The sequence below is a fragment of the Salvia hispanica genome, chromosome 6 (genome assembly GCF_023119035.1).
Source record: "Salvia hispanica cultivar TCC Black 2014 chromosome 6, UniMelb_Shisp_WGS_1.0, whole genome shotgun sequence".
Taxonomy (NCBI): Eukaryota; Viridiplantae; Streptophyta; class Magnoliopsida; order Lamiales; family Lamiaceae; genus Salvia; species Salvia hispanica.
This window is the reverse complement of record NC_062970.1, coordinates 13475810-13502556: the sequence shown is the minus strand read 5'-3', so window position 1 is coordinate 13502556 and position 26747 is coordinate 13475810. Positions and strand designations below refer to the sequence as shown.

Below are 26747 nucleotides of genomic sequence, written 5' to 3'. Positions count from 1 at the left end.
CCATGAACATCCCTCCACAGTCAATGTTCTTGTACAAAGGGGGTTGGTCTGCAACTTTAGACACCATACTTGTTGACTGTTTGCTCTACTTGAAGAGAGGAACACAATGGTCGCAGCCCGATTTCCTAAGTTGGTTCCTAACTACGGCTTCTGCCGATCTAAAAAACAACGCCGGTGTTGTCTTCTCGGAGAAAGAATTGAAAGTCCGCATTGAGCTCCTTCGAGATCGATACTACACCTTCAAGACTGTGTGTAAGCAGCGCGGCGCGACTTGGGAGATGCCTACCAAGTCTGTCATCGCACCTGACGATGGTTGGGTGCAGTTATTGAAGGTATGTATGTGCGTAATGTAGTAACGACTAAGTTATGGTTTTAATGTATATAATTTTCTACATATTCGACCTCAAGTTGAGACTCATGTGCTGTTGTGTTACTTTCTGTTTGTTGCCTCAGGTAGTTCCATTAGCAGGGGCGTACTACCATGATGAGGAGCCACTCTACTCTAAGCTGGCCTGCCTCTTTGGGATGGACGACATCAAGATTGAGGAGGCGACCATCATTGTCATCTCTGACAACACTGAAAAAGTCAAAGGGAAAGATCTGAGCTTCTATGATTTTGGCGAGGAAGAAGTGAACTCCCCTGCTGGTCTCCCACCAAGAAGTGTGTGCTGCAAGCTGTTCGATGATGACACGTTGGTGGAGGATAGGGAGTCGACTACAAAGACACAGATTTCTTTCATTGACCTTACATCGGACAATCAAGTGCGTACCATATGTGACAAAGGAAAAGCACTTCAAAAACCACCACCTAAAGTTCAGGACATCGGTGGACCATCGACAAGATCGCCGCTCGGCAGCTCTTGTGGATCTAATTCGCCGAAGGTGTGGTGGCCCCATATATGTAGGCACCCGTGAAGTGCCGATGTCTTTTGGGAGATGAAGTCCTACTAACACAATATAATATGGTTATGGTGTGTCTGAAATATTTGTGGACTTCATTTTTGTGATCTCCCCTAAATTATTGTTATAGTGTGTATGAATATTTTTATCGTTTTGGGGTGCTGGCTGTTTGGATGTTGGTAAGCCTATGTTAATGTGCATCCGATGCAATGCAGTTATTATGTTATATTTTAAGTGACTCAGAATTGTTGTGGTTCTTCCTTTCAGCACAAAGTAAATAAGTATGCAGCCATCATTAAAGAGAGAAACATGAAATGCAAGCTTACATATTTTTGCTACTAATAAAACTGCATCCATAATCAGTTCATATACATAGCCTACTCAGGTTCATATGGCCTTCACAGTTGAGCACGTTAAGCTTAAGCGGACCACCAAAATAGACCATAGCATCAAAAACAACACCCACAAACATACTAGTTATAATACACTACACAAAATAGTTATGAACCTAGTGGGCAAAATACCAAGCATAGTTAGAACAACACTACTAGATGACATCAAGCTTCATTCCAGATGGGTTAAAGGAAGCGCAGAAGATACCCAAGCCTGGCATTAGCAGGCATGCCAATGAAGACCTCAAGACGTTGAGGTTTGTCACTCAAAATATCGCATAAGTCGTAACGCTGACTCAGTGTTAGACCATCGACAGTGCCGAGCTTGTCGAACACCTCCTGTCTCGCTTTCCCCATGTCAAATTTTCATATCCGATTCTAGTTGAGATCATCTCCAGACGGGCATTTGTATCTTTATGTAGGTCGCGCAGGAATTCCATAAGAAGCGCATCAGGTGAATCTTTTTTGCGCTTGGATGGACTTTGGTTGGACATGGACGTCTGTTGACCGGTATTCCCAGAGCTGTTGTCGTTAAACTGGGAGGTGTCAGGCATAGGAGTATTCTCCTCAAAGGGAAAATCCTCAAACGACGGATGGTAGTCGTTTTCATTGCACTGACTAGAACAGACTGGTTGTTGTGCACGCACACGGTTGGCTGCGACTTCGAGCTGCTCTGCTCCACGGCCACAAGCGCGGTCCTTGCCGAATATCAGTTTCCATGTCTCCCACAATGGCCAAGATTTGGTGCGCATAAACTTTGCGTCTTTATTAGCCTACAAAGTTAAGCAATGACATCAAAAATCATTAGATTAATGTATTGGTGGTTGGGGGAAAAGGTGGTGACATTTGAGTATGAAAAACATTAATGCTATACCGCAACGATCTGTTCCCATTGCTCATCAGAGCAATCGATCTTGTAGTCACCGTGTGGATTAAAACCGACCCCAGATCTGGCCAAGATATTACGAAGACACCCGTAGCTCTTTTTTCATGCTTGGATCTGAGATGTTATGTGTGGATTCCCTTTCAGGTCGGTGTGCGGGAACTCTTCACGTAGATTGCCTTCAATCCTGGTTAGGTAACCAGCACGAAACCCGTTGTCAGCTTTCCATCCCCGAGCAACAAGCTCCAACAGTGACGCGGCTAATATCTCCTCCTCCCGCGGCACCCACATCCGCCGTGTCCTGTCTCCCTTGCGGTATTTCTGACGTGGGGAATTGTTGAGCCCTGGGATACAAAAATCTCCGACGAAGTCAGAAAATAATTATAATTATCAGCCACTAAAATTTATTTTTATTGGTATAAATTTATATATATGAAAATATAATTTTACCTAAGATTTAATATTATATAATACTATTAATATAGTTTATTACTCCATATTTACTAAATATTACTCCGAACTTACTAATAATTCCAGTTTAATTTTATGTATTAACTAATACTAATACTATTGTAGTATATATTTATCCAAATTAACTAAAACTTCATGTGCGTTAGTTGAGCTCCAGCCTCTGTGGGATAGTATGTGCTCCTTTCGCATGCTTTATCCAGATTCTCCATGGATGATTGGGGGCGACTTTAATGCCATATGTTGTTTGGACGAGTATTCGGGTAGAAGTACGCCCAATCCAGGTTCAATGGAAGATTTTAATTGTTGCATTGAACAATGTGCCTTAGTTGAGCTCCAAACGGTTGGCGGAGAATTCACTTGGGGAGGTACCAGAAATACATGATGGGTCAGTAAAAAATTGGACAGGCGCCTGTTCTCAACCGAGTGGATGCAATTATTTCCTGTTTCCTCAGTCCACTTGCTCAATAAAACTAGTTCTGATCATTGTCCCTTATTGCACCAATTTGAAAAAATGGTGGAACCCAAGCCTAAAATGTTTAGGTTCCAAAACATGTGGCTGAGAAGGGAGAACTTTATTCCTTTTGTTCATTCAAGTTGGAACAAACCAGTAGACTATGATGGTATGTTTGGTTTTTCTATAAATTAAGGCGTTTGAAGCAAGATTTGAAAAGTTGGAACCGAAATGAGTTTGGGAATGTCCACGATAATCTAAAGTGTGCAGAAGAGTTGGTAAGAGACTTGGAGCTGCAATATGACAACAATTCTTCTGAGGGGACTCGAGAACGATTGCACCTAAGTAGGGCAAAATTGCTTGCAGCCTTAAAGGAAAGAGATGACTTCTACCGTAAAAATTGAAGTTAAAATGGCTAAAAGACGGCGACACTAACACTAGTTTCTTTCATGCGTCTTTGTCCGAAAGAAAAAGCAAACTCAGCATTCACAAAATACAAAATGATGAGAATGAATGGCTATCTCGACCTATTGATATTGAGAATGAAGCGACTGACTTCTTCCGCAATCTGCTAAGCTGTGAAATTGGACAAGAGAACGTTGCAAAACAGAACCTCTTTTTACAGCACATCCCTCGGCTAATTTCTCAAGAAGCCGCAACAAGCCTGACTCGGGAGATTAATTTCGATGAAGTCAAGGAGGCGGTCTTCAACCTTGATGCGGGTAGTGCTCCGGGTCCGGATGGTTTTAGTGGCATTTTTTTCAGGAAGTGTTGGGACATTATTTCATTGGATCTCCTCTCAGCATGTAGAGAATTTATGTGTCTGGGGTCCCAATTCCAAGGGCAGTGGCTAGTATCATTCCTAAGAAGACTTCTTACATTACTTTTTCTGATTTCAGGCCAATTAGCTTATGCAATTTTCTCAACAAAGTCTTCACCAAGATTTTGACAGAACGTCTGAAGGGTGTTCTTCCTATCTTAATTTCTGATGAACAGTCGGCTTTTCTTACATGAAGAGATATCATAGACAACATTCTTTTGACTCAAGACCTCTGTCAATTCTTAAAACATAAGTCTGTTGGGGACAATGTCATTATAAAATTGGATATGATGAAGGCTTTTGACAGAGTCTCCTGGTCCTTCTTGTTTTGCACTATTGTCAGCCTTTGGGTTTCCATCGAGATTTATTGCTCCAATCACGTCAAATCTGCAGAGCAGCTGGTTCTCAATTTTGATTAATGGATCTCCTTCCAGATTTTTTAAGGCATCAAGGGGCTTAAAACAAGGAGACCCACTATCTCCATATCTCTTTATTTTACTCTCTGGAGCATTTTCTCGTCGCTTAAATGCTTTGGTAATGGAAAATAAAATTTGCAGATTTGGCACCCCGACAGGATCATTACCTCCTTTTCATCTGGGTTTTGCTGACGATGTGGTTATTTTTAGTCGCGCGACGGGAAGGTCTTTATCTGCTTTGTCTGAACTTCTCATCGACTACGAGATTTCCACGGGCCAAAAGTTTAGTAGGCGTGCTAGAGAAATTATTAAAATTATGGGAATGCAGCCTGGATCTTTTCCTTTCGTTTATCTTGGTGGCCGAATTTTTTTGGGAAGGAAAACGTGTCCTACTTCCAATTTATCATTGATTCCATGATGAAAAGGTTAAGTAATTGGAAAAATCGCTTATTATCCCAACGTGGTAGATTACTTTTGATCGGCTATTCCGATACATGTTTGGGCTGCAATTGAACCTCCAAAAACTACCATCCGAGCGATAATCTGCCAGGACTTCTTTTGGTCAAACTTTGAAAGAGAAAAAAGGAAGAATTGGATGTCATGGGATCATATCTCCAAACATGTCAAAGAAAATGGTCTGGGAATTAGAAAATTCGAGGATACCTTAAAATCTTTTTCTATGAAGTTGTGGTGGAAGATTAAACTGAATAAGGGTTTGTGATCAAACCTTTTGCTTTCTTTGTCATCAAACTGTCGTAAGAAAACCTCATGGTCTCGCATTTTGAAGGTGGATCTAGAGGCTTCAAGGTTATCTAAGGTTCTTGTCAGACGCGGTGATCGCTCCTTTTGGTTTGACAACTGGTCTTGCCTTGGTGTTTTATGGGATTTACCTTATGACATACATCCTCCTCAATCACATATTTCGATTAGGGATTTTTTCGAGGATAGGGAGGGGTATGCAGAAGTGTTCGAAAATTTTCTCTCGCAAGAGACTATGTGGACTTTGATGCATATGGAGATGAACTTTAGAGACGACCTTGATTTGCTTGTTTGGGCTCCTACCACAACTGGGACTTTGTCAGTTAAATCAGCTTATGAAGCCATCAGGAATTCTCATGAAGAGGTTTCTCTAGTGCCACATTTATGGAATAAGTATGTCCCTTTGCATATTTCAATTTTCAACTGGAGATTGTTTAACTGCCTTTATCCTTTTCCTGAGGTTCTTCAAAGATATGGGTATATTCTACAACCCTCGATTTGTTGCTTCTGCCAAGGTGCTTACGGCAGTATTGGGCATGTTTTTTTCTCTTGTGCAAAATCACGTGGCATTTGCACATATTTTGCAGGAATCTTGGATATCAATTTTCACAACGACATTGGCTTATGGAATTTTGTTCAATCATGGGCCTCCAAAGGGGGTTCATTCTCAACTTGGAAAATCATTATTAAAGTGATTCCTTTGTTTATAACATGAGAGCTTTGGAAGGCTAGAAACAAATACCTCTTTGATTTGGAGAAGTTTTCTCAAGATCGAATAGCAAAAGAAGTACATATGCATGTTTGGAATATGCTTAAAGCTTGGGACTTAGGTGTATCTTCTCGGAGGGAAAGGAACAAAATTGACATAGCGTTTGGGTTGAAGTTGAACATTACCAGGATTAATCAAGTTATTTTGGTTTGTTGGAAGCCTTCAAGCTCTTATACCTTAAACACAGATGGTTCTTGTTTTAGCTCTCCAGGAGCGGCAGGATGTGCATATGTGATCAGGGATCAACATGGTCACTTTATTTTGGTAGTATCAGTGTTTTTGGGGCATGTTGATAGTTTTACAGCTGAAATTATCGGAATTTTGATGGGGATGAGGAAGTGTGCTAGTATTGGTTTATTGAATGTGAGAATCCAAACGGACAACAAACCACTAGCACAAATGTTGGATAAAGGTGAAGGCTTCCCATGGAGAATTACGATGAGTTGTGTGAAATTTATAAAATCATGGACACATATACATACAAGGTGGAGCATATTTACCGTGAAGTGAATGTCGTCGCAGATTTCTTGGCGAAACAAGCTTCCTCAGGTCTCTCAATCGAATTCAATTGTGCTTCAATGCTTCCCCGTACTGCAAGAGGTTTGCTACGTCTCGATCGTATTTCCTACCCATACTTACGAGAAAAAAAGGGCAATAGCTCCAAGGAGACCTTCCAACTCAGAAGATAATGGTGCGAAAATGCTTGGGTTGGTTTTTATGCAAATAGAGATTGGAGATTGTTAGTTTTAAAGAGGGAAGGCTTGAAGCAAGTTGAAAATTTGTATTGCTATCTTTATATTTGAAGCTATCAATGAAAATGGACTCTTGAGACAAAAAAAAAAAAAAAAAAAAAAAAAAAACTAAAAATTCATTTTTAGTTTTATATATTGTCTATAATATTATTCCACCACATAAATGTTTTTGAGATAATATGAATTTTATCTATTTATATATGTAAAATATGTACTTTTTTGGCTACACTAATTAAAAATTTATATATTTAATAATTATTTAAATTTTACCATTCACTTATTTTAAATACTCTTAATATTTAAATTACTTAAAATGTTTAATATATGTTTTTGTTATATATTACTATTAATTACTATAATTTATTATTCACTAAATTTAATATATTTTGTAAGAGTATATTTTATTTTATATTTATAAGATAAAACGGTTCGACCAGTGATTGAATCGGTCGGACCGGTTGAACCATGAACCAGTAGCCTCGCCGGTTCACTGGCCGGTCCGGTTTTTAAAACATTGATTTGAACTGATTTTCCTCTATTTCTATATAATACTCCCTCCGTCCCACAATAAGAGTCCTGTTTTGCCACTTCGGCCTATCCCAAAATAAAAGTCATATTTCACTTTTATCATAAATGGTAAGTAGGTCTCATATTCCACTAATTTATTTCATTCATTTTGTTATATAATTAATGTATATAAGTGGAACTTATATTCTCATTTTTTTTTATATTTCTTAAAACTCGTGCTACAACTAAATAATTTATGACGGGAAGTATAATTTTACTATGTATAAGGCGAAATGAGTGGGTACATGTTTAAAATCCAAATAATCAGTATAGCCCAAAATTATACTCCTACTATTGGTTAATTTAATTTTCAAATTGTACCCACCTCAATCGGAAGCGATATAAGACTACTTTTATGAATTTTCAAACATTAGCCTTTGTGGTGCAATGGCAGAATATGACATTGTCTCAATTCCAGACCGAGGTTTCTCATTTGCTACGTTTTATTTTAGTTTCTATTTTATAAGTAGTATATTCCTATGTATATAAGAAGTATTTTATCTATAACATATTTATTATATTGGTTCTTTTATATTTTTAAAATAAATTGAAAATTTACTCAAATCATTTATACTAATTGCAGTATTATATTCTTATTTATACAAAATAATCAAGTATTTTATCTAGTATAGTTATTACTATATATTTTTATTTTCTATTTAAAAAAATAACTCAAATTTTGTTCAAATAACTTATACTGCCTACCTCATGTTACTCACATTTTTCTTTTTTGACTTGTCCAAAACTACTTATACTATTTATATTTTAAGTAAGAATTATGGAGTATCTAATTATGGTTTATAATTAATTAACTATTCTCTTATTACACTTAAAATACTAATTATTTGATTCTAAATTTATGACATAAAATGAAAAGTGCAAGTAGTATGAGACAAAGAAAGTACTCCATTAAATAATATTCCTACATTTATGTTTCATCCGCCATCAATAATCGTCCAATTTTTGCTATTTTTGTTAGTTTACCAATTTATGTTCCATTTGCTTTTTTACTGTTTTTTTATAATGGATCTTACATTTATTAGCATTACCTCGTTTACATTTATATTTTATTATAAAATTAATGTATAAAAGTAAGACTAATCTTCAATTATCTTTTTCCATTCACTTTTCATTATATTTCTTAAAATCTGTGTTCTGACCAACCTGGCCTTGTATTGGTGGACAAAAGTAGTAGCCTTTAACATTTTTTTTTATCTATTTCACTATTTGCATAGTTATATTTTTCGTTTTTTGCTTTTAGAATAATTGGAAATTTGACTGAATAGTATATGTTCATAAAGAGTTACTTTCAAAGATTGTGTAACTATTAATAAAATAAAATATTTGTGGACATTCACAAGTAATAAAATGGAAAGACAAAATTATCAGTGAAATATATAAACTCCAAATCAAGAGATATACACCACTGGTGGAGATTGAATGCCACAATGCCGAATCAAAAAAGATGAAGTGGAATAAAAGAGAGAGTAATGATTATACGAGTTTCGATAAATTTAATGTTTGACTTTAATATTGTTGTCTTTGATAGTAATTTTTTTTATTTACCTAATTAATTAATTTAAAATGGATTTATCATGTTTAAATAAATAAATTAAATGTTAAATGCATTATTTATAATCAACTTTTAAATTTTAGACCTAGTGTAACTGTCCCCTAAATCCTAGTAGCACCGACGTCGCAAATTAGCTAACAGTATAAATAGAAGCTTCGAGAGAACCCTAAACCTCTCTTTGCTTATCTACACCTCACTCTCACTCAGAGTCGACCGGTTCCGTTACTCTACAGGTGAATTTTCTGCAATTTTGCGTTTCCGTTTCTTTCTCTTCGCTATTTCAGTGCGCATTATCATTTTCGTCATTTCCAGTTGTTAATTTTTTTGTTGTTTTTAAGTTGTATTTATTATTTGCTGCTGTTTTTGTAGATTCCTTTAATCGCGCGGAGCCATGCCTCTGGTGAGTTTTATTTCTTATTTCTTGTGTCAGATTTAGTTATATGTGTTGTATTGCTGCAGATCTATGAAGTATTGGATCATTGGTTGAAAACTAGATCGATTATTTTGAGTTTGAGTTTGTGATATGTTAGGGATTGTTCTTTTTCCGGAATTTGATTTTGGTGATTGCAAAATTGAATTTGTATGATCGGTTATTGACATTTCTCTTAAGAACTGGTTCTTTGTTTGAGAAATGATTGATAAAATAACCTAAATAAAAAGTTCCAAAAATATCATTGCAAAAATTAGTAATTTGTCCCCAATATTATGCATTTTTTTATGATTATAGAAAATGAATCATTTGTTTACATTTTAGGCATAGTGCTTCTATTTTTCCTACACCACAATTGTCAACCTAAATAATCCAATCATATTTTATCATCTCAAATATCAATATTTTTTATGCCAAATGCCCCCTTAGAATTTTGTGCAACTTCCCATTTTAGTCGATTAATGAAGAATATATCAATGTATCTGTGAGTCGATACTGTTGCATGCATTGCCATCTTGTAGAGACACAGCATTTTTAAAACGTTTCTTTCTTACCTGTGAGTTGTTGGCTTGTATTGAGAGAGTAGCCTTAGTGTCCCACAGGATGTTAATTAGTGTGCTAGAGGAATATACACTAAGTTAAGAATATTTGTTGTCACTCTATACTGCTGAATCTAGGTTGGTGTGTGCTCTTTATGGTTGATTCAACCTGGTGACCTTATACCTTCTTCTGTACAGGTTTTGCATTCCGGGAGTGGGAACAAAAATGCCCTTAAGGCACTTGTTACTGCAGAATACAACGGTGTGAAGGTTGAACTGGCAAAGAATTTTGAGATGGGTGTGTCAAACAAGACCCCAGAATTTCTCAAGATGAATCCTATTGGAAAGGTATGATATAGTGTAAAGAAGAACCCTACTTATCAAGCTGAACCTATTCTGCTTACTGATTTTCATTTTCTCGGTATAGATTCCTGTGCTTGAAACACCTGATGGCCCGATATTTGAAAGCAATGCTATTGCACGTTATGGTACTTGCACTCTTGTTCGTTCTATTTGCTTTAATTGTGGATTTCTGGTCTATGCTGACCTATTTCTTGCTTATGTACAGTGGCTCGATTGAAGTCTGATACCACCTTATATGGCTCTTCGTTGATTGATTACGTAAGTGATTGTTTTTTGGTTGTAGAGTAGAGTCGAAAAGTATATATAATTGGTTTGCACAAATGTGTTCATTTTATAATTGAAGTTGGGGATCTGATTACTATATTTGTGTTTTTGTTTACTTGATCTTTTAGGGGCACATCGAGCAATGGATTGATTTTTCTGCTACTGAAATTGATGCTAATCTAGGGCGTTGGTTGTACCCCCGACTTGGTTACGGTCTCTATCTTCCTCCAGTATGTCATTTTAATGGCTATCTTTCTGTACCTTGTGCATTTATCCACCACGAAAAAAGTTTTCATTTGGATGAATCATGATGGATTATTGACATAATTGTTTCCCCTGTTGTGCACAGGCTGAGGAGGTTGCAGTTTCCACGCTGAAGAGAGCTCTTGAAGCACTGAACATTCATCTTGCCTCCAATACATACTTGGTTGGACATGGAGTGACACTTGCTGATATTGTCATGATATGTAATCTCAGCGTCGGATTTAAGGCAATCATGACTAAGAGCTTTACATCACAATTCCCACACGTGGAAAGATACTTCTGGACCTTGGTTAATCAACCAATTTTCAAGAAGATTTTGGGTGATACTAAACAAGCGGAATCTATTCCCCCAGTTGCATCAAAAAAACCCACTCAGCCAAACGAGCCTGCAAAGCCCAAGCCAAAGGAGGTTAAGAAAGAGGAAGTGAAGCCGCAAGAAGTAGCAGAGGAAGAAGCACCCAAGCCTAAGGCAAAGAATCCATTGGATCTTTTGCCCCCTAGTAAGATGATACTAGATGACTGGAAGAGGCTGTACTCTAACACAAAGACCAATTTCCGTGAGGTTGCCATTAAAGGTAATCACTCTAACCAACCAAGCATATGTTTACTTTGCTTTCTGTGCTTAACTAGTCTTTGGTGATTTGTAATTGTAAAGTATGTTTGAGTAATCTGTGTACCCTAGAATTTCTTTCTTCTGTTTTTTGTGATGTTAGGAGCCTCAGTGTGTTTGTGTCATATTGTCTGTGTGCGCCCATGCATGTTTGTCTAGTTTATCTGTGACTGGACGAGTACAAGCAAGCATATTGTAAATTTGTACCCTCTAAATATTGCGTCTTATATGCGTAATTGCAGTTTGACAATCAGACTGCAATCATTGTTTAATCATGAAAGCTCATTTCTTGCGCAGGGTTCTGGGACATGTATGATCCAGAAGGATACTCACTTTGGTTCTGTGATTACAAATACAATGATGAGAACACTGTCTCTTTTGTTACCATGAACAAGGTCGGTGGTTTTCTGCAGAGAATGGATTTGGCACGCAAGTATGCATTCGGGAAGATGCTGATTATTGGTAACGAGGCACCATTTAAGGTGAAGGGGCTGTGGCTTTTCCGAGGGACGGAAATCCCTAAATTTGTTGTTGATGAATGTTACGATATGGAGCTGTATGATTGGGTCAAGGTAGATATCAATGACGAAGCCCAAAAAGAACGCGTCAGTCAGATGATTGAAGATGCTGAGCCTTTTGAAGGTGAAGCACTCTTGGATGCCAAGTGCTTCAAGTGAAGAAGATAATGCTTGGACTCCTATGGTTCCCTGATTTTGTCGTCCCGATTTCTAGACTATCATCGACTTTATTCTGCAAAATAGGTTATTGAAACAGGATTTTTTGTGATCTAGCCTTTGCTAAATCTTTTTGATCCGGATATTTCATCAACGTACGTACCCTTGTTTTTACTCAATTATCTTTGTCAAAATGGCATTATGATTGTGAGTTGATAAACATTAGTGGGCCATTTGTTTCTCTTATAATCCATGTCTAATATTATGTGAGGATTCATTAATCGTTATTCTAGAAAGAGAGAAGAGAAGCGTAGGAGTGTAGTAAGTGTTTGGCATGCGATGTACTCCATGTTTGAATAAATGATGCCGCCATAACCACCCCTATGACATTATCTCACCTGTACCTCCCAACTTGTTATTCTCATTTGTTGTGTTTGGTTTTTCAGATAAAACAATACTAAAATATATTCTAAGATTGAGTTGTGGTTGGAGGGATTGACTATGACTAATTATCATATGATTATCCTTTGAGTTGTTATAATCCAAATATACTATATTTAATTCCAAGATACAATCTAGTAATCCGAACAGCTCATGGAGTATTTAAGTTGATCTCTCCCTTTCTTGATGTGTGACAACTAACATATGTTTATTCCAACGTAATGATATTCATTATTTTGTGTTAAGTGGAGAGAATAAAGTAGTGATAAAAGTGTTTCTTTTTTTAGTAACGAGTCATCTTAGTTGCAACAAACTAAAAATGAAAGTGGATCATCTTTGGAGGAATGTGGGGGGAGTACTTATTGGAAACCTAAGCTTTTGATACATTGAAATTTCGAAATAGTTAATGAACTCATTTACTCACCCCTTACCACTTTCTTCCTGCCCCACCTATAACCAGATTTTGCAAGTACAAATTTTCATGCCAAATTTTGATCTTGTTCTAGTCTTGTAACGTGATTTCTTCTTTGTGTCAGCTCTGGTTGTTTTGTGAGAGCAGGAATATTCTTGAATGAATCATTGGTTGAATTCCAACTCAACAAATGTTGCACATCAGTAGCAAAAGTTACAGAAGATGAAAGATTGGAGTTCAGAGGAGTATGTTTCCTCAATACAAAGACTTGAAATTACAGAAATTCGGAAACAATCAAGTTAGAATCATGGCCTAGAGTGCAGCCAGTTGCTGTATGTTTATGGGATAAGCAAAAGATTTACTCTTTGAACTATAAGCCTTCTTTGCAAGCAAAATGTTGGCAGCTTCAGTTGGATGAAACGCGTCCCAGAATACGTATTTCTGTCTGTTATCACATGGAGTTTGGAGAGGAAGACAAGTTATCTGGCCATTGTTCTTTCCTACTCCACAGCATCCTTTGTCCACCACATCAAATCCTACACTCCCACATTGTAATCTTATCAAAATCTGTTGCTAGTTTTCTCTTTTAAAACTAGTCTCGTATTGCGCCTATGAATGCAAAAAGTGTACCATACCGTATGTTCTGGCCTTCTGGACAAGGTCTTGGCTGCTGAAATACGAATCAAGGTAGACGAATCTCGACCCTGGCAGCTGACCTCTGTTGGCTTGATCCACCAGCTGTTTGAGACCGCTGTTGAAAAGGATGATCGCATTGTTGATCTCTTCGTTGCACCTGCTTCCACTTCCATTGTAACGCGCCAGCTGATAGGGTATGCACCCTATCTGCCCAACTCCAGTCACAATAACTTTCCGTGCTCCCAAGTTGTAGAGCGTCTGCACACAAAATGGGCACGAGCATGATCAAACGAACAAAAAAGACTATCAAGAAAATGGTGTGATGAAAAAAAGATTACTGTCAATTGTCTGGCATAATCCTGGAGGAGGGACTCAGCATAAGCCTTTGGTGTATAGCGGGAACTGGTTGAGTAGTAATCGCGCATGAAGTAGTTGTTGAGGTAGTCGTTGCTTCCCAATCCGCAGTAGAAGATGGCCTTGCTGAGATAGGCCGCCAGCGCGATCCCATTTCCTCTGAAGAATCGCCTTAGCTGCTGCACTGTTCTACCAAAGTTTTCTACTTGCTGGTTCATTGAAATGTGGTCTCCCTGAAAAAAAAGGATTCTTGGATTTATGTTATTTACTTCAAAAAAAAATGTGAAGCTATGAACAACATTGCACATACCAGATTATTTCCAGTTTCATCTCTGATCCCCGAAGCTCCAGATGCATAGTTTGCACCCTGAAGCAGTGCTCGGCCACGAATTGCAGCAAAGGGAGGAATATAGTTGGGGAAGCCCAACAATTTAGCTAGAAAGAGAGCAACAATATCAGTTGATGTTTGACAAGAGTAAGGACTAGTAGTTGAGGAAAAGCATGTCGTTCACCTAAAACATCGACAAAAGTGAGGCCGTTGGTGAAACGGCCTGTGGTTCCCTGAGGAAAATCGAGGCCGTAAGGCATGTAGTTAGCCCTGGCAAGAGTGAGGATTCCATTGTTGTTGCCATTGTCAACTAAAGAATCTCCAAAAATGTAAAAGGCAGGAACTTGGCTATTAGGCTGTGAAAATGCTGCTCTTGCTGACAAGCACAAGAAAGCTAAAACAGCCCACATAATGAAAATTCCAAACTAAAAAACAAGACTTGATTTTGAATACTCCAATGTAATGCATTTGTTTTTATAGTGTGTTTAAAGAAACAACCCGTGAGAGGAAAAGTGAAGCATTTAAGATGACACAGCGGTGAGAAGAGGTTATATCTCGTGATACTATTGCCATAACTGAATAATAATTGCAACCAGATTGATCATGCCTTAAATGGAAAGAATCAAAAGTATAGCTCCATCCATCACCATTAAATCCCCTAGGATTAGTTGGCAGCTTCATGTGAGTGAATGTAAATCAAACCATCAATGGTAAGCTATAATTGATTGTTAATAGCAAGAACGTAAAAATCGATTGCACTAATGATAGAACGGTTCTCACTATAACTATCGCGAACGTAAGAACAATTGCATTACACATATAAAGTGAGATTATTATATATAGTGTTTCCCAAGGTAGAAAAGTTTTTACAATAACCAATAAATCAAAATCAAATTCAAGATCATAAAGGCAACTGAAAACTGATAAAAACTTTTATTAGATAAAATCGTCCAATGTGTGATTATTTATCTGAAACTAGGAAAAGGATGATGTAACTTTAGCAATCAAACTAGGGACAAAATGGGGTTCCTACACTGGTCTTTTTATGACTTGGGATGTTGAAATGCCTCATCAACCCTTTCTCCTCCACCATATAACCCTTGCACAGAAAAGACAAAGAAAATGTATCCTCCACCTGCCTATTAATATCATGCACAAACACATCAGTGTCACCGTCTAATCTGTTCCTGGCCAACAATCCAGCCGTGTAGATGGCGCTCATCCTCCCGGGCATGTAGTCTGTGTATCCTGTGGGTGCATCCACCATGATCAGATCCCACTGTGTCTCATACACAAAACTAGGCAAGCTCTTTAGAGCAAGCCGGCATTTGGAGTGTCTTGGATCACACACTTGTTGGCACTGCTCTTGCATCCCAATCTGGTGGAGTTGTTTAGCTTGAGTCCTCTTGGTGTCATACACAACATGGTAGGATTCAAGAGACGGGTGCTCTACCGTGAAGTTTTTGATCCAGTTCTCGCTTTCCTCGAGGAAGACAGTGCGGCCGCCATGGTTGAGAGAGGTCCACAGTAGGCTGTCGTAGCCTAATCCGAAGACTAGGAAATTGCAGGGTAATTTTCTTTGGAGGACTTTGAGGGAGACTGAGACTTCTAGAACAGTTTGTTGTGGGGTGGTTCTTGAGAGTGCATGTGGACTAATGTATTTGATACAGAAGATGGGATTTTGGTGTATGTGTTTGAAAAATATGAAGTGAGTGAATCAGAGGAATATGGGAATGTTGGTCTCTTTATCAGTAAGAAGAGAGAGGAGGAAAAAGCAGCTCAAGATTAGCTTCCCATTCATGGGCTTTGGCTGCTTGCCTGTCATTGTGTTTGTGTGTGTTGCAGAATCTTCACTCTCTCTCACTCACTCTCTCTGTTTGGATAAGAGAGAAGAGAGATTCTGAGTTTGTGTTTTTCTTGAAATCTAACTTATAGTTGAAGCAAAGAAGGGGTTAGTTAGTGCTGATTTGATTAGAGAATTATCTAGCATTGATGGTTTACCCTCTTTTGTAATGGGAGAGGTTTAATTCACAATTTATTCTCCATTTTGTAGAAGACAATTACCTTAACTTGCTAGGAAATGATCGCACGCTATTATACTTTCTGAAAATTGATACTTTAACTACCCACAGCAATAGTACCTAGCATCTAAATATGGTTTGATATCCATTTAGACATGATTTAATAAATCTTCTGTAAGGACCGCATTTATTGTGTGTTTAATTTATTTCATTCCAAATGTGTTTGTTTTTTTTTTGTAATTTTAATGTATTTTTTAGAGGGGTGGGGCATGACAAGGAAGGAAGTCAACCAGAAAAGAAGAAAATAAATGAAAAACTAGAAAAAGAAAACATATTAAGAAGTGGCGATGAATGAATTGTTTTAATAATGGACTAATAGTGCCAAAAAGGAGTTGAGATGGGGCTTTGGGAAAAATATTGCAGTTGATATCTAGTTCAATTAATTAGATAAGTTTTGGTACGGAAAATGTCACGTATGATGAGTCTTAACTTATAAGAGTTGACATTAAGCTGTGACAAATCTTAATAAATTTATACATACAATTTGAGGATAAGATCTTAGACAACCGAACACAATGGTAGCAAATGTAAATGCAGAATTGAAATAGTTAAAGAATGGTGGTTTCATTTCGTGACGGTTGGTTGGGTGTAAAAATAGAGAAAATGTTAATATTCTCATGAAGAGAACACACATTACATCCGAGTATAGAAACTTCAATATAAGGCAATGGCCGATACAAAAAATGCAACAAGCTGCAACATGAATGACAGACACATCAATCGTGGAGTATTTATCTACAGAACTATACCAATTCTCGATTTCAGATCAATCAGAGTGGCTCGTGACACCTCGGAAATAAAGCACCCACTCGATAAGAATGCATGAACAGATTTTTCGTCAAAATCACCCCCACATAATTCTAAGATCTATAACTAGAGCTGGATGAAGGAGGAGCAGGTGGCAGTCGGTTAGGGGTGCGACGGCTACCAGAGTTTGCCCCTGAGCTCACATCACCATTTTGTGGAGGATCACTGTACCTTCGACTATGACCATTGGATCTAGAATCCCCATACGAATCACTTGGACCGTTGGCAGCAGCATCAAACGCCATTCTCCAGTCGTCGCCTGAGGATGGACCCGTGGCAGTTGGACTATTCTCTGCGCAGGGTCGCATAATAAGTTCACATTGAGGACTGTATTGCAAGATCTTAATTCAGCAACTACATCATTTTTTCCCCTTTCATTTTGTATACTTATTTTGAAATCATTATTATGCATCCACACTTTTTAGAACGACACAAGTTTCCTACTAGAATACTTTTAGATATTTTTCAACTACAAATTTTCAGATTAGACATTAGACGGAACGGGACTAATGAAACCTTAACTGCAAGTAAAGATAGTCATTGCTAATTTCTTCAAAAAATACCTGCTCCGTTGTTGGAGAAGCTGGAGGCTGCTGCTGCCCTATTGTCGTGAATGCTTAAGTTCCTTGTCAGCTTGGAGAGAAGAGCGGATTGTTTCTGGTGGCGTTCTCGCCTGCGCTTTACATTCTGGTCCTCAAGGAGCAACTCTTCTATTCTAGCTGTGCTTTGGGCACTACAGTTCCAATTTAAATCAAGCCATATCATGAATATGAGAACTGAGATTGAAAATCAACACAATATTTCACGACTATTTAGAACAACTCGTAGCATGGAAATGACACTAACCTGACAGAAATGTACAGTTTATTAAGCATGTCTTCTTTTGCCATCTCTACTTGGCAAAGTACAACCGCCTGCAATACAATAATTATACATGAAAAGAAGGAGCTTGACGACTCCAAGCCAAAAGACCATTTCAATATTAAACCCAACCTTTGGAACATTAGCAGCAAGACTGTTCAGAACAGCTTCAACATAACCACGCACTTCCTGAGCCATCCATCGAAGTTCTTCCTCAGGATCTGCAGGTCTTCGGGCCATTGTATCCTAGTCAAAGCAACCACAGTAAGATCAGTAAGCAGGGCTTTGTCGTGCAAATGTAGAAAAGATTTGATACTCCAGTGACAATACAAGGAAATAGATAGACTTGAAAAATCATATTTCTCCCATACAGGACTTCACATAATAAGTGTAACAGCAATACATTAACCTCATATCAATCAGAAAATATCAACCAGTTAAGGAGCATATATGCATCAGACATTTGGAATGTGCAGAAGTAAGCAAATTATTTACAAGAGAACCGTCAGAAAGGCTTTGCCGCATTGGAGGACCAGTTTCACCCTTCACTTGACCTCCTTTAGAACTGATTACATTTCTTAACTTACTCAACCACTCGGTCTTTTCTTGCATACTCTCAGCCTTCAAAACAACAGCACTTTGAGCTGCAGAAATGAGTAAAGTTCTAGTCAGTTTTAATCTTTACTTCTTAACGAAAAGAATGCCTCATGAGAACAAGAACTTAAAAGAACCTTTAAGAACAGTCTTATACTGAACCCTGCTTGTTAGCTTGAATGCAAGACTGGGTCCTTTTCCAGCATCACGACCACTTGCCTTTTTGTCTTTAGAACTCTTTGTAGGAGGAGATTCTTCTTCCTCTGAAACTTCTTCCAAGTTACATTCCTGATAATAAGAACCATAATATACAAGTTGGTTTCCTAAATAATGCATTTGAGGGGCTCACAGACATGCAGTACACTGCCAGTAAGTACCTCCAAAGTGATAACACCACGAAAATGCCGTTCTTCCTGTTTCTTGGTGTATCCAAGCTGCAGAGAGATCCAAGAAAATAATGAATCAGCAGGGTACATCATAAGGTGACCAGAGAACGGAGCATAATTATAAACAAAAGCACACTTTTTTTTCATCAAATAAGAACGTCTTTTACTTGCTGTTAGAAACTCTTCATTGAACTACTGAAAATAATTAAATAAGTTCAATGTCAGAACACAGAAGTAGAAAAACCAACTAAGAATATATGCATAGACCTATTCACCTATTAGAAATTTCAACTGACTACAAGTTTAAGAATATCTGCGATTAAGGAAAGTTCATACATAACAAGCTAAAAGGAGTTGGATCAGAAAATTTTCTTTCTATTCAGCAACCCAGAATTAAAGATGGAAAAAATCAAGCATTGTCTCCCATTGATCTAATCACAACATGGAATAATTGATCTTATTCCAATACATCCAAACCATGAATGGACTCACTTTTCCAGTCTTTTCATTCAGAACAAACCATCTTTTGCTCCACCCGCTGTTTTTGTTACTTTTCTTCAACAAAAAGCCTGAAAAAGGTGGAAATTAATCCCTAATCGAAACTTAAGCCAAAATTTTAAAACGAATTAGAATATGCTAGTTTTCCTTATAGATGATAAATACATTAAACAACACTGGGAAAAATACCATATAAGTGGTCAATTAAAATGACCATCGATTTAAAATTGCACAAACACCAAATTCTTGATCAGTAGTTGCTTTACTAGTCAGAAAATTCTGTGCAAGGACGAGCCAACAAAACAAATTTTAATAGGGCATTCTCAAAATTTTATCAAACATCAAAGTTGCACTAAACCATAACCTGAGTGTTGAGACAATGATAATATCAATAACAAAAACAAAAACCTATCGAATCACCACATCTAGATGACATCCAGCCTTTGGTTTATGAGAAGTGTAAAACTGCAAATAAAAAGTCATCATGAACCTGCAGTTATTTCCCCTTCCGGCCCAGCAACTTTTAGGACTGGTTCATCTTGCACATCCTTTTCTTTATCTTGTTGACTAGATTTATTGTCCTTCATTGACTTTAAGCCACCCCCACTCTGCTGGCCTCCAGTTTGAGGACTTGTTGCCTGAATAAGGAACCAAGACAGTTAAATCAGAACATAAAGTTTAAGAAACTTTCCGCAACCAATATTGAAGGACCATGCAATTTGAGTATCCTCAAAAAGGAGAAAGAAAGGAAAGAGTAACAAAGAAAACATTACATACCCTATTTAACATGGACTGCTCGGCTTCATGAGCCTTTTTGGAAGATCGACCTTTCAGCTCCTCTTCACGCCGCTGTCTATCCATCCTGGAAGAATGATCAAAAGAAACAACTATATGAATATGCAATATGACCATCAAGAAGGGAAAAACCAAATTAATTCTGTATTACAAAAAGGCAACTAAACACAATAAATATAGAAAAGGTAAATTTGATAATCAACTCATTTTCTTCCACTACCTCTGCACAATTAGAAACCAAAAAAAGTAAACAAATAAAAGATCAAACCAAATTTTATTGTCAATATACTTTCTCCTACTATTTCTCAAAAATCTAAAGAAAGCCAGATAAAAGCTGCAAATGGTCCAGAACTCAATCAAATTGCTAAGCATACCGCCTCTGCACCAATCGGATAAAATGTTGGGGAGGAACAAATGCGCGTTCCATGTCAACAAGTGCTACTACCATATTTTTTGCATTAGTTTTGTAGCTTTCAAGAGCAGTTGAGGCAACCGCTATGACCTACACATGAAGCAGAAATACATTCTCTGACTCAGAAGAAACAATTAGCATAATATCAACTGTTGAAATCTATAGCTCCATCTCAATCATGTACCTCTCGCTTAAATGGAGGATATCTTCCAAGGCCTGGTGTGGCATTCGCAGCAGCTGTTACGATATCAACAAGTACCCTGTGCACCTATTCACATGATTGTAAATATTGTAGCTTTGTTGTATGCAGAAGAGAAAGTGACATTGCATGAAAAAAATGGAAAAGGGGGTAGAAACAAAATCATGTGGAGCAAACACCAAGGTGCAAGTTACAAAATTCAGATATAAAGATATAATTTCCATCAAGTTCAATATCCAAGAAAGGTCTGACTTCTGAGAAAGACGGCACTTTAATCTTGGATCATAATTAGGACATCATCCAACAGACAGAGAAATTATTCAAGGCTTACCTCATCAACACAAAGACGTGAAGGTTCTTTAGCAAGCTCCAAAACACCCTTTATTAAAGATCTCAGCCCTTTCTCAGGAGATATAAGATAAGGTTGATAACCGTCAGCTTCAAGAACAATCTGGAGAGATTTACAAGTGTAAATGAGCAAAAAATAAGACTTCAGAACATATCATTGTTGAGATGATGTAGAAAGCATACCCTCTTTACGTTATTGATGTCGAAATGTCTATCTAAAGGCAATTGCTTGATTCTATTGGGGAAATTTCCTTCAAAACTAGCAACAACTTTCCATCCAAAACCCTGCAAAGAATTGTGATTCAAATCTAGGTAGAATACTAATTCTTTTAAAGTGGGTGCCCATGGATGAACCATTGATGCTCCATCTATTGATCTTGTTTTAACTGACCCAGATAGGGTACAGCATATATAACACAGTATAAATATATGATAAGTTAGATGCATTTATGTGTCACAAAGATAAGCCGGAGGAATTTGTCCTTCCAATTCATGTTAAAAATGTTAATCAATACTACAATTGCGAGGCTAATCAGAAAATAGCTTTAATCATATCTCACCTCCCCAGTTGTGATGTGTTGGAGGAATCTGTCCTCAAATTCACGGCAAAGCTCCAAGGCTAAAGCCTTTGTACCCTCAGAGCTGTGAACCATCTGCTCACCAAGTTTGACTAGTTCTTCCTGTACTATTTGGGACTTACCCTGGAGCCTTCAGGAAATGCAGAATAGGTACACGGTCAATATATGTTTTCAATACTCGAACAAACTAATGAAGAAAAAGTAGTTTTTTAGTATCCATAATCAAATTACATAATGAGAAAATCATGTATCAGGGCCAACCAATCTTCTATGGGAGGGGTAAATCATAATAGAACCATTTCACTAAGTGTGCAATCAGATATTTCGCAGATAGAGTCATTTACACCAGTAAAAATGAAAAAAAAAAAACAAGAAAAAGCAACCTAAAACATAGACGTATGAATTGACTCCAAAACAAATGTTGAAAGAAGAAAATGTCTATATGACATCTAATCTTTGTCAAAACAAAATAGCCACATTGTGGATGGCACAATAGCTACATTGTGGATGAAACGGGTTTTAATAAAATGGTTAGTAGTGTATGAGTGGAGTAAGGGTCTCACTAAATGGTGAAAATTGTGAGCTGTGTGGATACTACTACTAAAAAAGGAAACTGGCAAAGTTTTTGCGGACGGAACGAAAAAGAAAGTTGTCACAATTTTTGCATAAACGGAGGGAGTAGATGTCATCATGGGATAGATAAATCATTTTCTAGATGGAGAAAAATATTAGTTATGCTCATCACTTCATCTTAGGAAAAACATTAAGTATTTACTATGTGGCTTACAGAAACAGAACATGTCTTCAAGATATAATAGTACAAGTGGTAAACCAAGGACAAGAAGCTTGAAGCAATATCATACCCAGATAGAAGGTTAGGAAGTCTAACTTTCATACGACTTCGGATCTGTTGAGCCAGGGTCTCTACCAAGGCTACTCGCCCAAGCTTGCTTTGAGGGGCTCCAGTCAGTATAGATTTCAAACTTTCAGTCTCTGCTCGCCATGCAGTTTCTAAGGAATTATCGGCACCAACGCTCCCCGATTGTGAGGATGCTATAGAGACAGATTGACCAATCAAAGCGACCCATGGAATATCAGATGTACTTCGGGGTCCTTGGTTCGATAGAAGAGCCTGCACAGCAGCTAGGACTTTTGGTTCTGAAGATGCTTGATCTATCTTGCTAATGACTCCAACAGTTCTCGTAACTAAGAAATAGAAACATAGGTTGATCACATATAGGTATAAAACTGGACAGAAGACAGAACTCTTTATAGTTCTTCCTAGTTTTTCCTTTTCTGGAATGTTATAAATCATGAAGAAAACACAGAGCAAACCCACATTCTCCGTCAAGCTCCTTCGCAATTCTGATTGCTTTAGCTGAGGCCACTTCTGGGGCCTGGGAAGCAGGTATCACAACCAATAATATTGCATCACTGCGTTCAGCGTATTGACTCTGTAGGGAGGAAAATGGGTTATCAGGATAATTAACTACGAATTTCTGTGTCTAACATAAAATCCTCAAATTCAGTCTAACGGATGTCCTTAATATCCTTACCAGTGGATCATCAAGACTCCCCTTATCCACTCCAGGCAAATCTATCAATTTCAATGGGGGAGCTGGAAGACAATAGATAACTAATATAAACATTCCAGGTACTCTAAGCTCAATAAGTAGAAGCAACAGCATGGAAAAGACCCAGAAACAAATAGGTAAAAATAATAATTTCCATAGACATACCTGTACTGGTTTGAAGTTTTAAATATATCTCATCTCGACTCTTGCCTGAACTTTTGCTCAATCTGTCCTGTAATGAATGCCGTAGAGCACCTATGACAGTTCAAAAGATTCAAAGGATGGACTCCGAGTGATCAGACAACCAAGATAGTATAGAATTCTTTTTTTATGGTCTGTGAATAGAATGCCTACTAGCTCCTACAGAACTCTGCATTACACTTAAAAGTTCAGTAAAAGGCCTCACTTGCAGAAACTTGCTGAGATTTACTATCAATCTGCAGAATGATTGCTTTACTGCTCATGGAGGCATCCCTTGTTAAATCAACAACTATGGGAGCACGAGTAGCACCACCTTCACCAGTTGGCTGTAGAATTAAGGTTAATAAGAAGGAATGAGCTTATTCTTATGTTAATATATAATAGATGATTATGAGTAAGAGCTCATGACACTCACCAACGCAGGATGCCCGATTAGACTATTTAATACAGCAGACTTACCTGCGCCCTGATAAAAATGTCTCAGTCAGAAGATATCCCATGACAAAGACAACATAAATACAGGCAAACCAGCTAAGTACTGAAGTGAAAAGGTAACAATTTTATATCAGCCCCTGCATGTTCACCCTAGTAAGAATGTAAGGCCCTTCTTGGTATGATGGAATGGTGATTCCTACTTCCATTCCATTCTTTTGATTGATATAATGGAATGGAATGATCATGTGATATAATGGAGGAGAGAATGGAATGAAAATGCGAAGGAATTGTTATTCCATTCGTACCTTCGTTCCATTCCACCCTCATTCATTCCATCATACCAAGAAGGGCCTAAGGAGCTAGCCTACTTTGAAATTTTAATTTAAACACATTGAGTCATTAAACTCCAAAAATAAATTAGTTGAATAGACCTTGAGTAGATGTGCCACCTGCTAAAGCACCAGACCAAGGATCATCTGATTCGATGGTACGACCTCAATAAGAGAAAGTCCCACTAAAGGTTCCTACTTCTCCACTTCCCAGAATCTAATCATACACAACTGAAGCGCACATACATGGACAAACCAGGGACATAATCATCTGATTACAAACTTTTAGGTCTTCATTGGCATTTTCTGACCTTATATTAAAGTCCTTGTCATAATTAACACAGAGTATGTGCTATCAGTTTAGTTACGTGCTTGCTAAGAAGAAATAAAGAAACATATGTTCATGTTCGTGCTTTTCATATTTAAGTTTCATGGAACATGATCATGCTCATACTTGAGTATTCAAATTTGGAAGAAGCAAAATGAAAATCCATAAACTCAATGGAACAAATTACTTCCATCATCAGTTCAAGAAGCAGTAGCAGCTGTATGTCAGTACCTTTAAGGAGTTACAGAAGGTTCAGAAGTTAAGAGGAAATGTGATATCTTGAGAATTTCAGAAAATTCATCGTAAAAATTTATGGCCATGCAATTCAATCTACTAATATCTCATGCTCCCCCGTCCTACAAGAGTATGCACTCTTTCATTTTTAGTCTGTCCCACAAGAGTATGCACTTTCTGATTTTGGAAAACCTTTTCTCTCTACTGAGATGGGACCCATTCTCCACTAACAAATAACAATACTTTAGTTTTTCTTTCTATCTCTCTTTTACTTTACCAATTGTGCATTAAAACTCGTGCTCAACCAAAAGTGCATATTCTTGTGGGACGGAGAGAGTAATATTTATAAGTCTCTTGGGAGGTTTGAATGTTGACTAATGAGTAATGGAAGCTCCTCAAATTATAAGAATATGGGTTGTAAAGAATGTGGACAAGAAAAAACAATACCAGAAATGGCATAATATGAGAAGTTAATTTATGCTACGATAGAATGACTCCATGACTCCTAAACAAATTCTGAAACTAAAGACATTAAGCTTGACATGAGAGTAAAGATACATGATACATCTGAAAGTTATACTCCCTCTGTCCGACCAAAGCAAGTCACTTTCCTTTTTGGGGTGTCCCACCATAGGTGAGTCATTTCCTTTCTAACATATAATAATACATTTCCGCCCTCAAACTTTATTCTCTTACCTACTTTATTCACTCTTCACAGCTCTACTTTTTCTCTCTTTCCACTTAACTCTTTAAGTATCAATTTCTTAAATCTCGTGCCCAAAAGAAGCGCCTCACTTATGGCTGGATAGAGGGAGTACTATAGATCATTTCAAATTCTAGATTTAGAATTTCAATAGTTTATGAATGCATAAGGAAAAAGGTAGAGATAGTTCAAATTTCAGCCCAATTCAAAATGAATATAAGCATAGCCGAAAATCAATGTGAGACCTCATCATGCTGAGAAATGAACACAGTTATTACCAACTTGGAGTGCCATAACAAGCACCTAACATCTTGCATAGGACTCTTTACATGACTCAAATCATATAGAACACTGGAAATTTCAGATGCGTCAAAATACTTCTCTAAGGTTGTAAACGAGGCAAAAGTTTTATCACTCCCTCCTGCTCATTAGAATTTGGAAACTGAAGTTAACCTACCCATACCTTGGATAAATAAATGCTCATTCTAAAGGCACATCAAGCTCTAACAACATTAGAATTTATTTGTGTAGCTATCCAAATCTATTTTCTTCAACACATGTAACTGGCAAAATTCATGATCTACGCAGTCCAGCTTCCGTATGAGATACAAAAGAAAGTGGAACAGTTGAATGAAACATTCAAACACAAAAGAGCATATAAGCCCCAGCTATGAGATCACAGGTGCACAATCCCGATTCCAAAGTCAAATAACAGACCACATGTCCAGATCCGATGTATTGCATAACAACGAAGGTCTAAGTCACTTTCAAGTATGGAGCGCAACGAAGCTGTGATTAGCCATACTCACAGTGTTTCCGAGAGCAACAACATTGAGGAAAGTGGAGGGGCGTTTGGAAGAAGAAGCAGACGGCGTCTCATCCACGTCCTCGTCAGCAAGCAGCGCCGCCGCCTGCCGCATCGAATCAGAAAGCTGCGACAATTCCTCGATCGCCTCCATGGATGCCAGAAAATCTCCTCCCGAGATATCAACGTTTCGGATGCAATTGAATCAATGAGTGACTGAACCAGCCGGATCGAAGCAGAAATGGCGGCAGATCCAACGGAATGGGAGGAGATCAAGTCAATCCGAGTCCGGTATCGAAGACTGTATCTATATGTGCATGTATAGATTAAGCAGAGATTAGGGTTTGAGCGTTGTTTGATTGTTTGTTTGGATTTGTGGAAATTATTTCTATATGAAGAAAGAAAACGCTGTTAATTATGCAATTATTTTTCAGATTAACGGTTAATTACTCACCTGAGGCTGTGATTTCCAACCGTAGTTTTCCCACCATTTATTTTTGCTAAACGTAAC

At 37.7% G+C, this 26747-nt stretch overlaps 3 protein-coding genes and 1 pseudogene across 3 annotated transcripts; 1 reads left to right on the top strand and 3 right to left on the bottom strand.

Moving 5' to 3' along the window:
• The first annotated feature begins 8863 nt into the window (after positions 1-8863).
• Positions 8864-12076, top strand: LOC125195806 (elongation factor 1-gamma 2-like). The gene is made up of 8 exons (XM_048094041.1): positions 8864-8986; positions 9123-9153; positions 9921-10070; positions 10150-10210; positions 10291-10343; positions 10478-10579; positions 10699-11188; positions 11521-12076. The coding sequence occupies exons 2-8, from the start codon at positions 9145-9147 to the stop codon at positions 11898-11900; spliced, it is 1245 nt and encodes a 414-aa protein (XP_047949998.1). The 5' UTR covers positions 8864-8986; positions 9123-9144; the 3' UTR covers positions 11901-12076.
• Positions 12077-12900: 824 nt separating this feature from the next.
• On the bottom strand, positions 12901-14496 carry LOC125193372 (GDSL esterase/lipase At1g33811). Its single transcript, XM_048091145.1, has 5 exons — positions 14253-14496; positions 14051-14175; positions 13725-13973; positions 13386-13644; positions 12901-13286 (listed from the first exon to the last, which is right to left on the bottom strand). Exons 1-5 carry the CDS (start codon positions 14476-14478, stop codon positions 13063-13065), a joined length of 1083 nt encoding a protein of 360 aa, XP_047947102.1. The 5' UTR covers positions 14479-14496; the 3' UTR covers positions 12901-13062.
• A 480-nt stretch (positions 14497-14976) lies between these two features.
• LOC125191634 lies at positions 14977-16014 on the bottom strand (annotated as a pseudogene).
• A 680-nt stretch (positions 16015-16694) lies between these two features.
• Positions 16695-26608, bottom strand: LOC125194411 (dynamin-2A-like). Its single transcript, XM_048092605.1, has 22 exons — positions 26241-26608; positions 23818-23868; positions 23608-23728; positions 23367-23456; positions 23184-23245; positions 22967-23081; positions 22491-22833; positions 21610-21757; positions 21233-21334; positions 21033-21152; positions 20687-20770; positions 20465-20592; positions 20073-20157; positions 19786-19933; positions 19290-19366; positions 18789-18845; positions 18549-18699; positions 18313-18461; positions 17950-18063; positions 17803-17870; positions 17520-17689; positions 16695-17248 (listed from the first exon to the last, which is right to left on the bottom strand). Exons 1-22 carry the CDS (start codon positions 26388-26390, stop codon positions 17010-17012), a joined length of 2772 nt encoding a protein of 923 aa, XP_047948562.1. The 5' UTR covers positions 26391-26608; the 3' UTR covers positions 16695-17009.
• Between the last annotated feature and the right edge of the window lie 139 nt (positions 26609-26747).